The following is a 22,231-nucleotide window of genomic DNA, read 5'->3' as shown; positions in this document are numbered from 1 at the left end:
AGTTATTTGGCTCCTGGTCAGTGTTCTACATGTGTTAAATGGAGATTGGGAAATTTAAAAATAGTGCAGTGTCTGGCACATAGTGGATACTAAGTAGATGTCAGTCTCTGTATGGTAATATTTAGTAGTGATGAGGAATGGTGACAAAGACAAACTGGAAACAGTGGTGGCGGTTACAGCAGTGGAGAATGTGTAATGAAATTCCCACTCTGTTTTCATGTTCTTCATTTCTGAGCCTCCTCCACACTTGGATAGCGCTTGGCAAACAGGAGGGACTTGACGGCTCACTTGGCTTGGCACGGCTGAGGCCGGCACAGCGAGGCATCATCTCTTCTGTACCTGACACGTACTTGTGCTGGTCTGTGGACGAGTGGCAGGGTCATTATGAATGAGGGGAAAGGCCGCTTCTGTTCAGAATCAAAAGGTGGCAGGGCTGGGAGAGTCCTGGGAGCATCATTCCAACCCTCTTGTCTTTATGGGAAAACTCATGTGGGGGGCGGGGGTGGGGAGGAGCTTGCCCAAGGATGGACAGAGCTCAGGCTCTAACCCAGTGCCCTGTCTACGGCCCCTTGCCTTAAATTCCCGGGTTCACATTTCAGTAAATAAGGCGGAGCCCGCTGCAGGCTTGTTTTAAAAAATAGGGAAAAGAAAAGCTAGTCTGGCCTTGCCTTCTAAAGCACCTCTGGTCTGCAGCCCTCTCCTACTCGATTCTTTGTTCACTTACTTATTTGTGTGAGAATGAGCAGGGCCCCTCTGCCCTGGGGCTGCCGAAGAGTTTTTGAGAGGGTCACTGCTGGGGTGATGGGCTCAAAGCCACAGTGTGGGCAGCACTGACTCCCCTTCCGGGTCCTGTTCCCCTGCAGCAGGCCCACCAGCGCCTTCCAGTGGGGGGGAGAATTGGCGTGGTGTGACTGGCCGTAATGGGACAACAGGAAGTTTTTCTTCACAGGAGAATGTCAATGAATGAGTGAACAAAACATGAAGGCATTAGGAAGTCTGGTGACAATCGTTTGGTGTCAACCATTAGAATAATAATTTCTTCAGGTAAGGAGAATCAATGGATGCTGAACCAGCAGGTAAAAATTTGTTCAGAAGCAGGATATTTTTGTAGTCTCAAAATATTCCCCACATAATGCTGTTGTTTTAAAGAAGAAACAGTGACTTTATAGTGGTCAAAATTGACATCAACAATTGACATGCTGCGCCTCCTGATACGATAGACGGGAAGCACAGCGTCACTCCCGTGCTTTCCTGAGTGGGGCATGTGCCCTGGATCCAAGTGTGAGGAGCGTTAGGCAGACCCGCACTGAGGGAGATTTTACCATGTAACTGGCCTGCATTTCTCGCACTGTCCTGGGTCACAGAGAACAAAGACTGAAGGGCTATTTCAGACAGAAGAGTCCTGACAACTATACGGCATCCTGGACCAGAAATTTTGATTTGGATTTTTGGAAAATAGACAAGTTTGAACAGGATTGTAGATTAAACGGTAATGATGTATTCATGTTAATTTCCCAGTTTTGATGGTTGTACTGGTATTATGAGTGTCCTGGTTTCTTAGGAAGTATACAGTGAAATATTTAGAGCCCTTACCACTGTGACTCAGTCAGTTGGGTCTTGTCCTATAAAGTGAGGAGTTGCCAGTTCAGTTCCCGGTCAGGGTAAATGCCTGGGTTGCAGGATCGATTCCCAGTCAGGGTGCGTAAGAGAGGAAACCAATTGATATTTCTCTGTTGCATCTATGTTTCTCTCCCTCCCATCCCCTCTAAATAAATAAATACAATACAATACAATACAATCCTTGTAAAAATATTCAGAGCTTAATTTTTTAAACTCTCATGATTATGTCATTTTGGCATTGTATGTCATATCTTTAATTAAATAATTGAAACAAATTTATTTAAAAAGAAAATAATTAAATAAAATGAAAATTTAATTAAAGCAGTGGAATCAATTAATTAGTGCTGAAGAACAGTTCGGTAGGCAGAGTCCTTTCGGTTGTGGGGTCCGTTGTGATGGGAGCACGTTTTAAAGAGGGTTCCGGGATGTCTGCTCCACACGAAGGCCGGCTCTGTGTCAAATGGAGATTGGAGTCTGGAGTTCCAGCTCACGGGCCAGTCTTTTTGCTTCTCTGTGCCCTTGGGTAATTCGTAGTAGAGTCATAGTAAGTAGGACTCTAATAAGGGTCCCTGTTAGGAGGGTTCTCTTGACCTTGGTAAACAGGGCTGAAAGCAATGAAACATAGACTCTATCTTTGGTGGGAGAAAACTATAAAATGGGAACAATAAACCCCGCTTATAAGGCTTAACTGAGATAAAATACATACAAATACCTAGCCCAGTGCCTGGCGTATAGGAGCCTCATCATTTTGTAGATGATGATAGGTGGTTTATATGTTTTTTTAAAATGTAGCATAAGCCCTGGCTGGTGTAGCTCAGTGGATTGAGCACGGTCCTGCGAACCACACGATCGCGGTTCGATTCCCAGTCAGGGCATATGCCTGGGTTGCAGGCCAGTTCCCAGCAGGGGATGCACGAGAGGCAACCATACATTGCTATTTCTCTCACTCTCTCCTTCCCTTCCCCTCTAAAGATAAATAAATAAGATCTTTAACAAAAGTTAAAAAAACGTGCCATAAAAATCAGTCAAATTGCATGACATTTTGGCAAGAGGCCTGGCTCAAGAGGCAGAAAAGCTGTGGGACCGTCTGACCATCAGCAGTCGGTTTGCAGACTGTCCCAGGGAGCAGGTGTTGCTCCTGGAGAGATTAAAATGTGTCTTTCCCCCGCTGCTACAGAAGGTGAGAGAATGGGTCATTCTTTACATGTAAATCTGAGAAAGGTGTTTCTGGGTCCCTCAAGTGGAGCAACTGGTTTTTCTCCTTGAACTTTGCCGTAATGGAGATTTCTGGGCCCCAGGAATGATGCGAGGCCACTTTTCCCCAATACCTTTGTGGTCCAGGAGGAAGTCAGAGGTGTGCCTGAGAGCAGGCTTCATCCCCTTAGGAGAGATTGGCTCTTCTCTGCCTGATCCCACTTAGCCTTCTCGTGTACGCATCTGTTGGTTGCAGGGCCTTCCCTCTACTCAGCCAGATTGGAGCCGAAGGAGCCCTCCAGTGCTGTGTGTGGAGAGAGGGCAGAGGAGATGAGAAAGAGGAGCCCCATAGTTATACCAAAGATCCTCAGAATGAGGACTTTGCAAAACTGAGCTGTTACCACTCAGGCAGACCAGTGGTAGGCATATCACTGTTTCCAAAAAAAACACCTGTCAGCTCTGCCCAGAGAGGACTCCTGTCTACAGCTGCCATCACCAGGGGTCTCTGAAAAAGCCTACCGGTAAAGAACACAGACCAGGCGTCAGTCTACTTTCACAAACAGTCCAAATGTGGTCCTGCCCGAAACAGGAAGGGGACCTTATACTTTTGGAGACACAAAAAATAAAGTCTATAGCAGACACCAGAGAGCTGTAAGCTGTGGACAGGCCAGCAGACACCATGGAAATGAGAAAAAGGGGGGATTCTACTCTCCAAATCTAAGTTCAATTTCCCCTGCGTGTTGAACTTCATAAAGAAATCTGTGAACTATAATTTCACGTTGGCAATAGAAGCAAGAGGAAAATTGAGGCCAGGTGTTGTATCTGTCATCTTATTATATATGTCCCTGAAGTTTTTCAGCCCAGTTGGAAATAAATTCTGTCCTGTCCTAAAACATGTGCTTAACACCTAGTCACAGAAGGTACTAAGGGTGAGGGAGGAGACTCGTTATACTGTTGCTGAAGCAAAACTGCATCTTTTCTAATAATTTGCTTTGTTTTGTCCACAAAACAGGAGCTGATAGCTATAAGAAAATATTGTGCCTGAGCCATAGCTAACCTTGTTTTCCAGGCCTAATTTTGAGAGGCGGGTGAGAACGGCTAGAACAAAGAATTTGTTGTATAGCGAATCCATAAACTGACTGTACACATTAATCTCAACCTCTTGGCCCCTAAACCTTTTACCAGAGCTGCTAACAGGTTGTATAAATCTTCTGAACTCCATTTCCTCCCTTCGCCTCCTCTCAGAGTGGGGGCAGGCTGCTGCCGTGGAAAACAGAGATTAGCGCAGGGGAGAATTGGGGACTTCCCAGCCTGCAGAAACGAGTGCGGGTCATACCCTGGCTGTCCAGGGCTCCGGAGGATGGGCAGCGTGGGAGAAGGGGCAGGCACAGGCTTCAGAGCCCAGCAGCTCTGAGTGTGAGTCCTGGCTCTGCCCCTTACCAGCCACGTGGTCTTGATTACCACACTTAACTGCTTCACTTCCTCATTTGTCAGACAGAAGCAATACCGATCTCAGAGCATTGGATGATTGGACGAATATCTTTATACATGTTAGCTATTGTTATTAAAAACTTCCTTCCAACTTCCTTTGTGGCATTAAGCACTTTTCTCCAGAATTTCTCCAGTGGTCTCTCCTCGATGAAAGCAAACCCTGATGGTCTTCCCACTCTTTGGGGGGAAGGTCTTGAGGGAGGTCGTCGGGGGCCACTGGGAAGCCCCATCACTGCGCCAGGTGATCTGGAGCTGTCTGATATTTTCACCCTTGAGGTGGCAGCGTTTCTTGTGTTTAAAGATAGTGGGATTTTAAAAGGGACCTCGAAGAAATCGGATGAGACCATCAAGCGAGGCAAATCTGTGCTTGCTGTCAACTGTGATGCTTCCATGCCAGGTCGTCATAGAGAAGTTGCCCAAACCCTGAGCTTCAGGTTCCTCATTTGAAAATGGGAGGTACTAAAGCCCGTCTGGCAGAAGTGTAGTGGGGGTTCCTGAGCTGAGCCAGCACACACTGCCCCCAGCACGGGTCTGCCCCACAGACACCTTCTCCCTGCATTTATGAACATTTATGGAGCGAGCATTTGGCTGACCAGGTTGGAAGAGTCCCAGGAATCTGTCCGCAGGGCCTCGGACCCTTGGCATGTTCCACTCTGTGCCTTCATAGCAGTTATTTCCATAGTTTGCCAGCTGTCCTGCAGCTGGGCCTGACACAGCAAAGCAAATGGAGAGGGGCTTTGAGTGACAGGGAAAAGCCCAGCTGGGAAGTGACCCCAGTTCCTTGTCAATGTAGAACCATCACAGGGAACTCCACCTCTGGACCCCCTCAGGGACACAGCTTGGGTCTGTGCCTTACAGGCTCTGCATCATGACCCGACACCCTCCAGTGGGAGAAGCCAGGCTGGCGTGGCTGCTGTGGCCCATCAGCATTGTGCCTGTCCTCCAAACAGCTCCCCTCAGGTCATGAGCCTCTCAAAGCTAAAGGAAGTCTCCACCCCTTTTCAGTTGCCCTTTTTGGTCCTGCAGGCCAGAGGTGCTGCTGACCTGTAATTAAAAAGCTCCAAAGGGTGATAAAGCAGGTGGCAAAATTGCTGCAATATTTCTAAGTGGACAATGAGAAGTGGAGCTCCCTCCCCACACAGCTGCTTCCGGTCCTCGGCCCTGTGACGCTCCTCATAGTTCAGGGTCGTCATAATTTCCCCTTCTCCCTGAACCCTCTCCCGGTTAGTGGTGAGCTTGTGCTGATGTTCTGAGGTGAAAACCCTCTGGAGTGTTACCAATAGTTATCTTCAGGAAGCTCTGAATCTCTCAAATCAGAAAGGGAGAGAAGGTGCCCGCCTGGTAAATCTGCCCTTCCGAGAAGGGCTGTGTGTTGCCCAGGATGGTGGGCCCAGCACTTACTGAAGCACGTCTTAATTTCCTGATCTATTTTGTTTCATGTTGCTTTGTGTTTGTTAACAGTTGTCTACCAGGAATTGTTTCAGGGGATAGGAGAAGGGAGGGGAGAGGAAAAGAGGCTTCCCCCTCCTTTTGTTTGTTTTCAGATATCATTAATTACTCACTCCCGGTTGTAATTTCATCCCTGGTCAGATGACATGCCTTGTGGCCGGTTTAATTGGAGGCCGATGATGAGCTGCCCAAGCCTCTTTCCACAGGAGAATGCAAGCTTGGGAACCTCCCAGCTGGTTCTGAGGGCAGGAATGTTGCCTCGTGTGGTCTGCATGTGCAGGGGTTTCAAGCCTATGGCCCTTCTCAGGGCCTCGGATGCTGGCAGCCGGTATGGGCTGCCTGGACCCTGGGAACAGTCACCTGGGCACTCAGGAGCCTCCTCAGTGCTGTCCAGGGCCAGGGTGGTGATAATGGCAATGGGCTCATGAAGGTCTTGAAAGGTGTACCTTTAGCCAGCACTTTCAATGTGGTCTTGCCTCTTCCAGCTTGTTAGAACCAAGGGGCACTGTTTTGTTGGCCTGAAACCGAAGCATGAGAGTATGAGGGGAGCAGGCATGGTATGGTCCCTTGTGAAGATGGCACCACACTCTTGACTTTACCCCCGGAGTTGAAGTTTAAGTGGAACTAGGTGTCCTACCCAACTAGCTCACCTAGATCCTTCGCACCTTTTCCCACTTGAGTTGACATGCTTCAGTCGCTCCTGTCTTGTGATCAAACGTGCATCAGTTCTGTGTTTGGCGGTTTCAGCCAGGGCCCCTGAACCACTGTCTGCACCTGGAGGCAGCAATTTATTAATTTCCTGAAATAGTTCAGCCCAGCCTGCCTGATCTGTTGCAAACATTCGTCCTCTGTGGAAACCAGTGTTTAAAGTTCCAGCTTCTGACCCACAAGGTGGGGATGATGGAAGCTCTCATAGCTTCTATTATCTACCAAGAGGCCCACATCACGCAGTTGAGCTCATACAAGTAGGATGCCCAGCATAAGGGTTTTCCTCAAACGCCAGGTGCCTACACTGGACTTTTTGTAACTCTGGCAGGTGTCCTTCTCCCTGAGAAAGTGCCACAGGTGCACACTGATACTTCAGTTCTTGTTTTTGTGATTTAAACACATACATGAGAAGATTTGTGAGGGGCTAGTTGGAAGGACCCTCTTCCAACTAATTGGATGTAGCAGCAAATACATTCTCAGCAATGAACAGGTCTAACTAGAACAGAGGTTGGCGGGGCAACATTGTACTGTGGCTTGCTGTGGCTCTCACGCCTGGCACTGAGCTTTTGTCTCCAGGGTGACTCCTGGATGTTAAGTTGGTTCCTGCCTCCGTTTGAATTTAGTGCAGCTCAAGATGTGTTCTTGGAGGAATGTAAACATTTGTTTGGTGTGGTGACATCCCATCCTAATGTTAATATGAGAAGATGGAGAACCATTTTCTCATTTCCCAAAGTTGGGTATAAAATATGTGGATCATGGAAATCTCTTATTTCTTTTCTTTGGCTACTACTTATTAATCTTCAGCTTTACATTTCTGTGGGATGGTGTGCAGATCCTCCATGAGCTAGCTGTGTTGGGGGCCAGCAAGTCTTTGCAGGACCCTTTGAGCTATTACAAGTGTTTTTCATTCTCTAGGAGTTTCTGGCCCATATTGGGAGGGTGTGGGGGGGGCTAATTAACATAAGGGCATTAGCTAGGGAGTCAGAAGACCTGAGTTCTGGGATCAGCTTTGCCACTTAGCTTGACTGTGCTACACTTGACAAGCCCCTCTTCTTCTTTGGTCCTCAGTTTCCTCATCTGTACAGTGGGTATATTGGCCTCGATTATTATCAGGCCGTGTTTCAAATGTTATCCCAGATTATTCTGTCCTCTATCCTTTTGTCATCTTCTCACAGGATTCTGACATGGTGAACAGTCAACCAGCCTTAGATGCTGACCATTCCTTTGTGTTCTGTGGATGTCTAGTCCTCCTTCTTCTCAAAGGTTCTTTGTAGATTTCATCTCCTCTTTGCTTTGGGGACAATCATCTCATTTATTTACTCCTTAAATTTCAGTTGTTCTACTGTGGTCATCACAGCTGTCTTCCCACCAGCATCCTCTCCGGGCCATCAGTGCAGCTGTTTGCACAGACCAGTCTTGTTTCATTCTCGCAGCAGCCTTCAGCATAAACCCTCAGACATAGTTTCTGCAGAGACACAACTACACGAAGGACCAGAGGCCAGAGGAACATGGCCCTTTAAAAAAGTCTTATCCTGCCCTGGCTGGTGTAGCTCAGTGGATTGAGCACAGGCCTGTGAACCAGAGGATCGCGGTTCGATTCCCAGTCAGGGCACATGCCTCAGTTGCAGGCCAATTCCTAGCAGGGGATTCACGAGAGGCAACCATACACTGATATTTCTCTCCTTCTCTCCTTCCCTTCCCCTCTAAAGATATGTAAATAAAATCTTGAAAAAAAAAGTCTTATCCTAATGAATTGCAACATTCCTAGTAAGCGTCTTCCTCTTTCCAGCAGTGACATTTACAGCTTGGCATCTTATTTCATTATTACATAAAAGGATAACGGTCTGGACAGATGCCCGCCTGACAATGCAGGCAGTGCTGGACGCCGTCAGCCTCCCTGAATAGAAGGGCGGGTCCTCCTGCCTTAGCCTGAAAGGTGATGGCTGGGTCAGTCTTTCCACTTTGGTGCGAAGGGGTCACTTTGTGCCCGAGCTCCTGCTGCTTTCCTTCCCGATCAGTTAACCCCATTGGGTGAAGTCCCTCTCAGAAAAGGTGTTAGCGCTTTTAGCAAACTCTTCCTGAAAGGTGCTTTACAAATAAGGAGTTATAAAAATTAGTAAAGCTTCTCAAATTAGTGCACCGTGGGGCTGTTCATCACCTTTCCGGGGTCACTCCCTGCCAATCCCCAAAGAGCAGAAGAGCTCAGATTTATCCAGGGGCCTGTTGGGGCCAGTCCAGGGCTCTGCCCAAATGAAGGAGCTGTGTCTCTTCAGGAGACTTGTGATGTCCCTGAGCTCTGCCTTCCCGGCACATTCGCTTTCTCAAGGAGCATCCTCTCTGAGACTGGTACACAGGCAGCAGTGACCTCAGGCAGCAGAGCCTGTCCCTGCAAGCCAGGGAAAGAGCCATGCGGCCTGCTCCTTACAGAATAGGTAGGATTTGGATGACTTGGAGAGACCAAGGCAATGCATAGCACATGTCGGTTTTCGAGGAAGAATGACTGACTGAATGAATGGCCTCTCTACTGTTAGCAGTTTAATTAGAGTGAAATTAGCATTTGATGTAGAGGACTTCCCTTAAACTCCACCTTTGGCCAGCTTGTTGCTCTGCTTTTTGTCTGTCGAGGGTTTGGCACTTCTGCCTGTGCCTGGGGTCCCTGTGTGGCAAGCACCGGAGCCAGAATCTGCCTCCTTGGAGCTGCTCTCTGGTCAGAAGGGGAGTCAGGGTCTGTGGAAGGAGTGTGCTCAGCTTTCACATCAAGCAGACCTGGGTTCAGATGCCAGCTCCGGCACTTATTTCTCATGGTCCTTGGGCTATTGTTTTTTCACTGTTCTAAGCCTCTCTTTCTTCATCTAAACATGTTGGGTGGTTATGAGAAATAAACTATTGCTTGTGCAATGGTGAACACTTAAAAACCACTCAAAGGAAGGGTGCCTGTATGTGGCTGTGATTGATGTTACTGGAAGTACTCCCTGGGGCCCTGAGGATAAGGTTCCCCCTTCTCTCATACTCCTAACAGTGCCACAAAGTTACCACCAAACATTCTTGAGGCTTCCTCATGTCTAGGCCAAATGCCCTGTGTCCAACCACCCCTGACACCCACCAGCGTCATCAACAGAACCTGTGATGATGTGGTTTTCCTGCTTGGGGCGATGGTGCCATTCTGTCCCTGTCTCAGAAAGTCCCTGCTCTACTTTGTGTGAGGGCCACATATAGGAGCTGAGGGGGGCAGGAGATAGACCAAAAGAAGGAAGAGAAATGGCTGGAGAGGGTGGGTGCTGTCAGGCCTCCCCATTAAGACTTCTCGATGGCCCTGACTCTGATTCCTGGTCAGTCATTCTCTCTCAGCACACAGTGTTCTTCCCTAAGGTCACCCTCGAATTCCTTTCCTGTATTCCTAGAGCCATGTCTGAGAGCGCATCCTGGATGCTCCGCCCTGTGGCCTCTTTCTAGTCTCCACTCCTGGTTTAAAGCAGCTTTCCAGGTGACAGCAGAGTCACCACAAGGGGCCCCAGGGTTGCCACCTTTCCTGGTGTCTAGGTGGTTATTTTCTCTGGTGCAGGAGGGAAAGCAGCATTCCTACTCACTTTTCTTTGTGGGGGTGGGCAGTACGAAGCCAGGCAGGCGGCAGGGCCCACAATGGCCTGGTGGGCTGCTTTCCTGTAGCCCTCCCCACAAGGGCCAGAAAAGCCATCTCTGGTGCCCTCTTCCTCTCCTCTGGCCTGGACAGCTGGGTTCTTACCTACTGTAACTTTTTTTTCCTTCAGGAAACTCAAGTAGGATGTCGACTAATATTTTGTTTCTGTGTCACAAAGGGAGATAGAACAAGGAACAAGTGAATCAATTTTTCTTAAATCGTAAACTGATTTCTTCATAAACTAATTTAGAGAATGGCAATTAAATTCTGTAAACATTCTTCAGTGTTTGGGTGCCAAGCCCTGCATGATGGATGGATGGAGACTGAGATGCCACGGAGAGGGCCCCTGGCTACAGAGGGTCCCTGTCTGCAGAGGACGCCTGTCTGCAGAGGGCTTCCAGGGGCAGCTCGTCCTCAAGCAGCAGCTGGGCTCTGTCCTGTGGGCAGGACAGACATAGAAAGGCTGACGAGGAGCCAAGCCCAGAGCCCCGATGCTTCCCCTGGTGTGGGTGTGGGTGTGGCACCACCTCTCCACGCTTACCCACACATCAAGGTCCGGCCTATGCCACCCTCTTTCGTTAAGTCTTCCTAGGCTGCCTCAGGCCTCAGCAAGTCTCCTACACTCCAAGCCCTAGATCCCTGTAGGCTACACTGCCTCCTATAGATGACGTGGAACAACTAAGATTTAGAGAAGTCAAAGAATTTTCCCTGGGTTACAGAATTCACCAACAGCTGAGCTGGAACTTGCACTCATGTGGTCTGATTTCCCCCCAGGCCTTCTCCTTACACCAAGTACTTAAGATCTCTCTTCATCATTTACCCCCGAGCATCCCCTCTGTCGAGCTCAAACAGTCCCTCTCCCGTTTCATGTCAGCACTAGTTGCCCCCTCTCTGGGTTTAGTCACCTATATGTCTCTGTTTGAGGGCAGGGTCCCCATCAGCCTGATGTCTTGTCCCCTCCTGGCACCCACAGCGTAGGGACTCAGTCAGGCATGGTCAGGTGACAGATGAGAGAATGAACTCGGCCAACACCTTCCTCCTCCCTTATTGCTTCTGAGTTATCTGCAGGCAACAGAAGCAGACAGCTCTTACATGCCAGGTACTTGAGAGACTCAGTGTGTCTAGCTTGACATGTGTTTAGGTTTCCAGAAGGTACTAATGGAGCCTAAGGAAATAATGGCTTTTACCCCTCTCCTGTGGGTCATATACCACCTGTGCCACAAAGAACAACACCTGTAGGCTTTCAGTTTTAAGTAGGGTGTCCATAGAATGTGTCAGATACTTTTGAGAGTGAAACCGTGCACTGTTGACAATTACACCAGGACAGTAGGCCTACACTGGGGCATATGGTTGCCTGGATTTAAATAAAATGTGTGTGTGCAATTGGAAGGAAAACTACAGGACATTTGTTTGTGGAGACATCTAGTCTTGGGGGCGGGGGGGCCGGGAAAGGAAGGGCCTTTGTTGCCAGCAGCAACTTTGCATCTTTGGTGATGGCAGGAATAATCCAGTGTCCTTTTCTGCGCCTTCCACTTCATTTTCTATAAATAGCTGAGCCTCCCAGGATGTGTGTCTGTGTCTTATTATTGTCTTTTTCTTTCCTCCAGAGATCCTGCGGATAATTCAGCTGGACCTAGACCTAAAGTACAAGACCAACATCCGGGAATTGTTTGAGGAGTTCGACAATTTCCTGCCCGGCGCCATCATTGGCATCGCAAGGGAGATGCAGCCGGTGTACAGGTAGGAGGCAGCTGTCGGTGGGCTTCCAGGACCCCTCTCTCCTGCTGCTCCTGGCCAACTGGGATTTATCAGCATGAAATCCTTCTGCACTTAGTGTCTTCTACTGACAGCTAATAGTATGGACAGGTGGGTTTGCGCCGAAGCTGGAGATGACATCTCATGCTTTTGAGGGAGTTTGTGATCTTTTTCTTGTGGAAAGCTCAGCTGTGTTGGTTGTTGGTTCTGGTTAAGCTCAGAATTTTAAAAGTTTGGGCTTAGTCTTACAGGGGAGGCATGAGGATCTAGCTTTCACTTGCCAGTCTGGTGACGAACTAGGCTTTCTTGGCCTCTGAGTCACTGGTGACCACTGCTCCGTATAGCTGGGTGGGTTTACCAGTGTTTTGTAGGAGGAGAGGCAGCACAACTTTGGAATGCACGATGGCATTACCTAGTTGAGGTGAAGATATGTGTGTTCCGGGCGATGCAGTGTTTCATTGCCAACTGTGCATCATAAGAGAAACTCCGGCACCCGAGAACCAGGGGACCTATTCAAGGACATTCACTACAGCGTTGTGGGTCATTGCCCCAAACTGAAAACAATTGAAATGTCCGTAGACAGCAGAATGGATAAATAAAGTATATCCATGCAATTGAATACTAAATATATAAAAACAAAGTGAGCAAACACTTACAGTTAATAGTACACCGAGAGACAAAACTACACTGCAATCTTTAGGGATGCATACACAAGTACTGAAAATTCTAAGGGCACCCCGGAAATGATGATTCCCAAAAGCCAGATGGTTTTTCCTAAAAGCCAATGATGGTTACCTCTGGATAAGATGGGGGAGGGGCAGGGGTGGGGCCTGCCCCTGGAGCGCAGCCGTGCTTTAGTTCCCTACCTGGGTAGCTCTGCATGTGTTTGCACGCATGCTTTTGTGTTAGTGTATGTCTTACAGTGGGAAAAAAGAAGGAAAGTCAGAAGGACCTACAGGTTTTCGGTAACACGTAGGCCTATGGCCCTGGGTCCAGAGAGTTCCCTCTTGCTGACTGTTCTTCCTCTGGGCAGAGCCATAGCAGACCCAGAGCTGAGCTGCCCAGAGCTGCGATTTCACCGACCACTGGGCTGGCCTGCTCTTTGTTCTCAGTGCAGACCCTCATGCTGGCTTCCTTCGGACATTTTTGAAGCTAGGCCTAGTCTTCGGAGCACTGCCAGGGCACCAGCAACTAGTGGCTCAAGAGCAGCAGGCATGTCTCCTAAGGGGGGTGGGGAGGTGTGACAGCCTCAGCTTGGCTGTGGCTATTTGCAAGACCCAGATCACATAACAGGAAATTCCTGCAAGGCCTCTGAATGAGCCGATAACTCCTGGGCCTTGTGGGCTGATCTCCTGGACAAAATCCTCTCACACATCGTTCCAGAGTCACAAAGTAGAGCCTCTTACTCTGCTCTGGGGAGTGGACAGGAGAGGGTTTTGGGCAAACACTGGCCACTGACCTCACAGCAGCCTCCTTGTCCCATTCCCTCACCTCATACAAGGTGGATCTTATGTCTGGGATTCTTGATTTCATGCCAGGAGGTGATGGAAGGAACACTGAACTGGGAGTCCAGAGTCCTCTGTGCTGGTCCCAGCTCTGCCACCAGGCCTGGGGCCCTGGCCCCCCTCCCTGAGAGTGGGGGCAGGTGTGTTCCATGCTCGCTCTCCCGGCTCTGGCAATGTGGGTCCCAGCTCTCCCGATGCTCACCATTTTCTCATTGTCTTTCCTCTGTCCTGAAGTTGCTTGTCTGCTGATGGGCTTCTCACTGCTCTTCTCTAGGGTCCAGTGTCCCGGGAATATTTAAACCAAGCAAATTACTCAGTTGCAGTTAGAGCAGTGATGCCTTCAAGCCCTGGTTTGAAATCGTCTTATGTAATATAAATGTAAACCTGATCACAGGCATTTTAAATTGGCCAGAATTTATGTTTTTCTGTAGATCTAGGGTCTTATAAACTGTGAAAATTAAATTGATTCAATTATCTGGCCTTTTCAAAAGCAGTCTCTGAAACATTTTAGATCCAAGATGAAATTGAGTTATTCTCACCTTCAGAGTCTTTAATTATCAGGATGAACAATGACAGTCCTTTGCTGCAGGACTGTCATGGAGTTCCAAAAATGCCGTTTGCTGCGCCAGCGCACTCAGAACCAACAGACATGAAAACTCCCTTTATGTGCTTCCCTCTCTCCGTCTCCCCCTCTCCCCGAGCTGAAATGTGTGTAAAGGCCCTTAGTAAGTCTCCAAGTGACGGCCCGAACTGGTCTGTACCATATTGCCTCTGGGTAATTGCCATGGAATATTCTGGGCCTGGGAGTGGTTTGGTGCAGACTGGGGCAGACAGGGAATGGAGTGTGGCTTTTTGCCATCTTCCACAGGAAAACTGGAGACTCCTCTGTGACCTGAAAGACCAAGTGTTAAGCTGTCTGCCACTTTGAAGCCTGTGCCTGGGTGTGTGTATTTGTGAGGAGGGGGTGGGAGAAGAAGGTGGAGGATGGAAAGGAGTAAGTGAACAGTAGCCAAGCAAGGACAGACAGCGCTGGGCCCTTCTCATGAGCCGCAGCCTGTCTTCTTGGACCTACGGCGATGCCCCTGCACGGCCATCTGCCCACCTCCTCAGGTGCTGGCCGCCCCCTAGGCTCTCCTTGAGGGACTGGCAGCTGCCTGACAACTACGAGTTCTCCCTAACTGATGGTCTGCGAGGTGGGCAAGTAATTTTTCCTATCCTAAGGGGAATCTGCTAGCATCTAAGAAAAGAAAGGAAAATTTAGAAACAAAACAAAACAGCACGAAAGCAAAACTTGGACAGATTAACTGAGTTCATTTTGAGCTGGAAATTCACCAAGCAGAAATAAATTTGGACCTCCTCAGTTGTGTTATTTTTATAGTCACTTGTCTGACAGTTACTTTACTTCCAAAGGGCACATATTAAGTCATTTTTATGGCTGTTTCTCCTCTATTGTGTTACAAGCTTGGAGGGGGTTGTGGGGAGAAAGTATTTCCTCCTGTCTGTTTGACAAGTAGCTTTCTTTACTTTTTTCTTTTCTTTTCTTTTTTTTTTTGCCAAATGCGCTCCAAATTGACTGTGCTCTCTGGAAAATGAAGGCTCATGGGATGCTGGAGCAGTGATAGAGGAACCCTGTCTTGGATCCCGGTTACAGTTCTGAGTTAAATATCCTGTGACCTTTCTCATCTGAAAATTGGTCATTTTGGGTGAAACATTGTCCTTCCTTTCTTGACTTTGTCTCTCTTTCTTGTGTCAGGGAAGTAGGTCACAGACAGGTCCTCACTGGTGATAACGTTTGGTGGGATAAGTCGCCAAAAGGAGATAAGGGCCTAGTGACTGGCATGGTCTCTGTAAACAGACAACTGTATTTTGCAGATGTGTGTTAGTCCAGGGAGCCGTTTTGAATCTGCTTCCTTACGAATGTATTAGAAGACCGAAGAAAAACCTCTTTATGGCCTATAAAAATTACAAAGAGGAAAGTGGCTCTTTGTAGAAGAAAATAGCACTCAGGTTGTACACAGAAACCGTGGATTACAGTCCTGCCTTTCATGAGTTATCCACGTGATGCTTTGCAAGGCACTTGATTCGCCAACCCTCTGTTTTTTAATCTGTAAGTGGGGATAAATATGTGCAATGCACAGAATCACTAGGAAACTCAAATGTGATCACACTCGTGAAAGCTTCTGGTGTAAAAGAGACCCTTAGTGAGGAGTCTTTCCTCATTCCCTCCCCTAATCCTCACAGTCCCTTTCTGTGTCTTCCCCCCATCATAGTCTGTTCTTCTGGAAACCTCCTGTTCTACCCACTCCCAACCATAGAGGGTTGCCAGTTACAATACAGGACACCCAGTTCAATTGAATTTCAGAAAAACAATAAAAGTTGTTTTGTGTAAGTAGGTCCCAAGTACTGCATGGGAACGTACTTGTACGAAACAATTATTTGTTGTTTAAGTGAAATTTAAATTTAACTGGGTGGTCTGTTTCTGATTTTGCTAAATCTGACAGCCCAGCCCTTATCCAAGAGGTAGAAGTCTTCTCTTCTCAGCAAAGCCAGTGATGTGGCTTTCTTACAAGACCCTTGAGGAAGCAGGAACAAAGGGCGAGGAAGTGGAGCTTGTGAGGGAGAGAGAGTGAGGAGTGGGAGGCAGCGCTCAGAGTCTCTGAGAGATTACAGGCCTGAGGTTCCCCACCGTGCAGGAGTGAGAGGCCAGCCTGTGGTTTTGGCGGTGGCCACTGGGGCTAGGAAGCCTGGCGTTGGCTTAGATTCAGGCCACAGGGCTCCTGCTGAGCCAGGGTGTGGGAGTGAGGGAGTGGGGGACAGAGAGGGCACCGGGGGGGGGAGGGTGGGGAGAATATACAGAGTTTGGCAGAAGTAACGTCAGTTTGAGTGTGGTTGGCAGGGTAATAATATGGGTCTAATAATTTATAGTTTTAATTTGAACATTTCACCTAAAATGTCATATGGTGTGCTTGAGTGTGATATTGTTATGTTACAGAATTACATGCTTATGATTTTTTAATGAAAGGTTTTGTAATAAAAAAGAGGCGTTATTTGTGCCGGACCCTGTGTGTGTGTGTGTGTGTGTGTGTGTGTGTGTGTGTGTGTGTGTAATCAAGAGAGAGAATTTGTGTGAGAGTGTGTGTGTGTTGAGGAGCTGGGGTCACAGCCCTTGGTTTTGGTCACTCTCTCAGAGCTGGCCACCCGAGGAGCTGCAGAATGGGAGCATCGTGGGTGGGGGCCGTGAGCTTCCGGTTCATTCTGTCTTGGCTCCCCAGGCCAGCTGTGTGCTGGTCTGCGCTCAAACCCATCCTGAGGGGGAAGCAGCAGGCTAATCCTGTCAGCTGCTGATAACATACCACCAGGCAGGAATTTGCTTTTGTGTTAGGTATTTTAATAGTGTCTACTCTTTCACCTTTTAGGTCACATGGTTTTATTGGCAGTGTTTTTGCCAGCCTAGCCTCCTTCCAGATCCTTGGAAGGAAAATGTCTGGCTTATCTGCAGGGTGCCCTGTCCATTCAGGGGGCTCCCAGGGGAACTGGGGAGGAAGCGAGGTCTACGACAGAGGTTGGAGGACGGTGGATGGATGCCACCTCTGCCACTCATAGCTGTGTGACCTTGGGCAAGTCTCCTGATCTCTCTGAACTTCAGGTTCTTTAGTCGAGGAGCAGAGGTTATAGCACTGTGTAAACTACGCATGGCACGAGTGATCGGAGGTCTCATTTAGGGAATGCACTTACAGTGCCTGGCACAGAGCAGGGCTCTCTAGTGTTGGTGGCAATTTTACTCAGTCCCAGCTCAGTGACTTATTAGTTCTGGAACTATAGGGCTTAACCTTTGAGCTTCAGTTTCCGTGTATGTAAGATTGGAGCTACTGATAACTTAGGATAATCAGTGCCAATATTTTGGCTTCTCAGCATCCGAACTCCCTTCAGGAATTCCTGGACATGGGAGCCTTCCTCCTCCCTTTCTGGAGGGCAACAAGGCTGGACACTGTATTTCCTGCACTCCTTGCAGCCAGGGTGTTGGTGCTGTGTCCCCCTCCTCCCCTCGCTCCCCCGAGGAAACCATCATCATGAATTTAGTATCTATGCAGGCTGGTTTTTATATCTTTACTACACATCCTAAGCAACATAAGGTATCTGCAAAACAGACACTGCCAGCATTACAAGGAGAAAACAAGTGGTGCGCAATTCTGGCTGGGAGTTTTAACCCCCCTTTATTAGAAACCCAGCACTCAGAGAGGGGAAGACAGGCAGAGAGAAGACTGCAGTATAGTCCCAGCCAGGAGTAAGGAGGGAGGAGGGGCAGCAAGAGGCACAGAAGGGCAAACAGTGTCTGAGGCAGGCATCCTGTTCCCTGATTTCACACCGGAGCCTGGCTTCTCCTTTCCCTGGGGAAGGGGGTATCACTGTCCCTGGCAATACCCTACAGAGGGCAGGCTCTGGCCACTCTGCCTGCCTCTGGCCATGGCCCTAGCCCTGGCCACCAGTGCGGCTGGTTCCCATCTGGTCCGTGGAGATGTTGATCTCAGTGTGAACCCTACTGTGTCCTTTCCCCCGCCACACCCTTTGAACTAAAAAAATTATTATACAGAAGTGTTTATGAAAAAGATACATTTTCATTAAAAATTTTCAAAATTCGTGAGGATTTTTATTTTTCCAGAAACTTTCTGCAGAATTATTAGAGTATGTTTCATGTGTGTGTGTGTGTGTACATGAACTCATGTTATATACCCTCATACAGCTCCCTTTGTTCACTTAACAGTGTATTTTACCCATTCTTACAGTTAACTCAGTACTCACTATATTCTTTAATTAAACATTGCAAGTCTCCAGTGTAACTCTTTTTCTTACTTTTTACTATGGAAAATTTCCAACAGAGTAAGGTATATGGGTGCTTCAATATTATAATGTTCTTGGAGCTTCAACAGCCCTTGGCCAATTTTGTTTCACCTCTGGTCCATCTGTTTCCCCCTCCATTATTTTGAAGCAAGTTCCAGACAGCATATCATTCCATCTGTTATTGTCATTTTTAATCTGTTTGTTTCAAACCCTATCTACCATTGCTGGGTTTGGAGCTGAGGAGTATCGTGTGAACTCACAGTGTCATTTTGCCTTCCGGTTCCTCAGGCTGCTGCCAGTTTGCCTGAGGGCGGAAAACAGACAGACAGACGAGGCCCAGCCATCAAACCAGCCAGCACTTTCCGTCTCTCCCCAGACTGGCTCCTGTCAGGATGTTGCTCTGACAGTCATGTCTGGAAGGTGTGACGGTCACAGCATACATTCAGCTCTGCTGCTCACCGCGCATGAAGCTCTGCTTTGTAACAAAACCCAATCACCACCATCAGTCAGGTCAGGATGAGTAAAGGTAGGACTTGAAGATGAAAAGAGCAGATTCTCTTCTTCCCTCTGACACCTGAGGGTAAATTTCTTGGCACTTGTTACTTGTTTTTTGGTTGTTTTTTTTTAAATTAACCAAGATTGAACCTGTCAGTTTCTGTTAGAGTTAAATCTGAGTAAAAGTGAGACAAGCCTGTCACCTGGTAAAATAGTGACTGATAACAAAGCCCGGTATTCCTTCCCTCCCCGGACTCGGAAGCCTGGGCTAACTGTGTTTGCTCAGCCTGTGCGACCTGGAGGCAGAGAGAGAGCCCCTACAGGAATTACTAATAAAGGAGGAGAGAAATACCTGCCCCGAGGCAGAGATAAAAATATCTTCTATGAGGTTGTTATTTTTTAATGACGCCATTGGGAAAATGTGTTTCAAAGGAAAAAGCTGTGTACAGAAGAACCCGAGTGGAATTGTGTGTTAATGTCATTGTTCCCCATCTGATGGTTGTGAACACCCTGATGCCAGCAGAAGGCCAGGGAGGCTGCCAGGGACGGAGGGTCCGGCCGAGCCGAGGTCCTGGTGAACACGTCGGGGAGCTTCCATCCTCTGAAAACGCTACTCATTTCATTCTTTTGTCTTCCTGCACAGTGTGAGTGTGTCGGCTCTACGGGGTCCATAACCAAAGACCCATCACATGGTCCCTGGCGCAGATGTCTTTTGAAAGAGTGGGTGAGGAGGTGGATGAGTGGGCCAGGTGTGCCAGGAACATAGTAGATGTTTGTTGAATACACGAAGAAACGAATGCTGAAGCAGAGGGTACTTCCTCAAGAGCGTGTTGGTTGAACATCTCGCCACTGGCATTCTTATTATAGAAATGGCTTTCACTTATTGTTAAAACAATCTATAGGAAACATTGTTATTCTCAATTTTCACTGTGCTCATCGTGTGTGAACTACAGGATTGGGTGCTTTGAGAAATTACGGCGTAGAAGAAGAAATGAGGGAGAAGGGGCAGGTAAAATTCAGTAAAGACACAGACAGGAAAATGAAAACATGCCAAGTCTGTGTTGCCGGTTGGAGATTTCCTCTGGGTGAGCCACCGGGATGCTCCGCTGTAGTAACTGTCAGCTTTGCCGTGTGGCCCACGTCACCCTCAGTTTCATATCCTGCCTTTAGAACTCTAAGAAGTATGTGAGCCATGCTTCTGTCTTTCCTTTGAAAGGTTTTTTGGAAGGGTGGTGGGATTCTCTGTGCGGGCATAGCCTCCAGGAAGTGTACTTAGGAGGGCCTGGCTCTGTGCCCGTGTAGAAAACTCAGTCCATGGACATTTGCCATGGGCCTGGCTGAGCAGTGGACAAAAACTGGCCCCTGTCTCTGGAAGCCTGCAGCCTTGCTGGTGGGACCACCTCCCCAGATCGCTCCACTGAGCGGTGGGCCTGGGCGGGTGCTCCAGCTGAGACACAACCACGGATGATGTGCCTGGGAGGATGGCCCTGTTTGCATTACTGTACCTTGTTTCTTTTGCTAAATAAACATCGTATTGGCAGAGCCTCATTTACAATCTGGGCAGCAAAAAAGACTTATCTGTAAGCATCTGCCTGGGGAAAAAAACCCAAAATAGCATAGTTGAATCACAGGGGCATATGTCCAAGAGGGATTTTCTGTGACAGTGTGTGGAAAGGACTGAGTTAAGCATGACCAGTGCCATGTGAGGGGAATTTAAACATAGCTTCATGGCCACCTCAAGTACACATTTCAGCCACGTGACTGTATTTCTGCAGGTTATAAAGCAAAATGGATATACAGGCCCCAGGCCCTCCACTTCCAGGTTAGCAGCAGAAAGATCAAGCTTTTCAGCTGGATTTGACTTGGAAATAAACACATTACCTCTTACTGCTGCACTGGCTGACTTCTTTAAATGAGCCACTGATGGTTGATCATAGAGAACCCTTGTAATCCTCTGTTTAGGGATGGCAGACTTGACTTTCTGAGCTTTTTTTTAGGATCCAGAATTGCCTAGTGTATAATGATGCACCTGGACATTTGCTATGTCTGTAGATAGCGCTCATTATGAGGCTGGCTGGTTCTGATGGACTTCCAGAAATGTGAAGTCATAGAGATGCTCGTGGGGCCCCATTGCTGTCACTCATTGTGGATTGAGGTGCCAATGCATTTCGCTACTTCACTGGTCCCACATCATCCACCTGGCCCTGTGAGGAAACAGTGTCTCTCTTAATAAAATCAAGCCAGTGTCTGCCTTGAGTATGACCAAGGGAAACCCTTTCTCTAACTGCGTAGGACCATCTTAATCTCGATGGACTCAAGAACCATGAACTTCAGACTATAAAGAAGGTGCTGTAACTCTGTCTACTTGGCTCTGTAATAAGCATTTAGTTTTTCAGGAGTTTGGAAGATAGTGTCTAGGCACGGTAAAGACATAACAATGAGTCATATTGTTTAGATGGAATAACTAAAACAGAGGAGAGGCACCCCCATTTCCTCTGCCTGTTCCTTCCTACCCAGTTATCAACAGTGTTTGGGAAGAGCACGATGTGATCTTGGCCTTCCAGGCCACCTGCCTGCTCACGCCTCGCATCCTTTCAGCTGCTCTCAAAGGTTAAAGGCATCACACAGCTGATCCCCCAATACCCTTTTGTGCAAGAGGAGTACGGAGGGACTGAGGCCTTGTTGGTGCAGAGAGGCCTGGAAGGGGCCTGCCAGGGCCTGGGAGAGATTTGTGGATGAAATCAAATACCGGGATTGCATGTGACTAGCTGCAGCCACCCGCACAGACCAGGCCAGAGGAGCCCCAGACCCCAACCCGCACACGCCGTATCACATTCAAGGTCAGATGGCTGTGGGTGGTGGTTCTGTAAAAAACTTAAAATGAAAGAACATCCAGTTAGGCTTTCAAAAGGAGAAGGGATGACCAGTGAATGTAACGTATTGTAACAGGCGCAAGCAGGGGTCACCTGTGATTCACCACCTCAGGATGGAGCCTGTAGCAGTTTAATTTCAAGTAAATACCTCTGAGAAATAATACAAGATTTTTGAGAATTTAAAAATGGATTGTGAAGGAGAAGAAAGGAAGGTAATTGATTGAAAACCCATCTATGCCCTGGTTCCTGATTGTTTTTATTTTGCAAGAACATGAGCCGTGTTGCCAGATTTTTCTCATTTTTCCCCTCAAGAGAAGCCAGAAACCTGTGTTGTTAATGTAAAAGCTCCTGATTTTTAAATATTGACAATTAAAGCCAACAATCTGCTGGCCAAACAAAACACAGTGGTGCACCAGTTGCAGCTTGAGAACCGCCAGGTTGAGATTTGGGCTTTAAAAGTTTATTGAGGCAAAAAACAAACTGAATACTTCTGCCTGTTGGCCTGGACCTTTTGAAGGCTTTGCTTGACCCTGGCCGGTTAGCTCAGTTGAAAGCTTTGCTTGATTGGTCCTTGGGTGCCAATGGTGACAGTTTTTGGATGCTGCAACTTTGTTTTTCTCCAACTTTTCCCTTCATTAATTGGAATAGTTGATTTTTACTGGTAA

At 47.9% G+C, this 22,231-nt stretch overlaps 1 protein-coding gene across 1 annotated transcript in view; it reads left to right on the top strand.

The window, feature by feature from the left end:
* The window catches only part of XXYLT1 (xyloside xylosyltransferase 1), a 162,359-nt gene that overhangs the window by 80,938 nt on the left and 59,190 nt on the right, over window positions 1–22,231 (top strand). Inside the window, exon 3 of the mRNA XM_037040231.1 lies at window positions 11,707–11,839. Within this exon, the coding sequence (XP_036896126.1) occupies window positions 11,707–11,839 (133 nt within the window). The remainder of the gene's footprint in view (window positions 1–11,706; window positions 11,840–22,231) is intronic.

This window comes from Sturnira hondurensis, unplaced genomic scaffold (assembly GCF_014824575.4).
Source record: "Sturnira hondurensis isolate 20B ecotype Veracruz unplaced genomic scaffold, ASM1482457v3 Scaffold0000396, whole genome shotgun sequence".
NCBI lineage: Eukaryota > Metazoa > Chordata > Mammalia > Chiroptera > Phyllostomidae > Sturnira > Sturnira hondurensis.
Note: the sequence above shows the minus strand (reverse complement) of the source record. Positions and strands in the feature narration are given on the sequence as shown.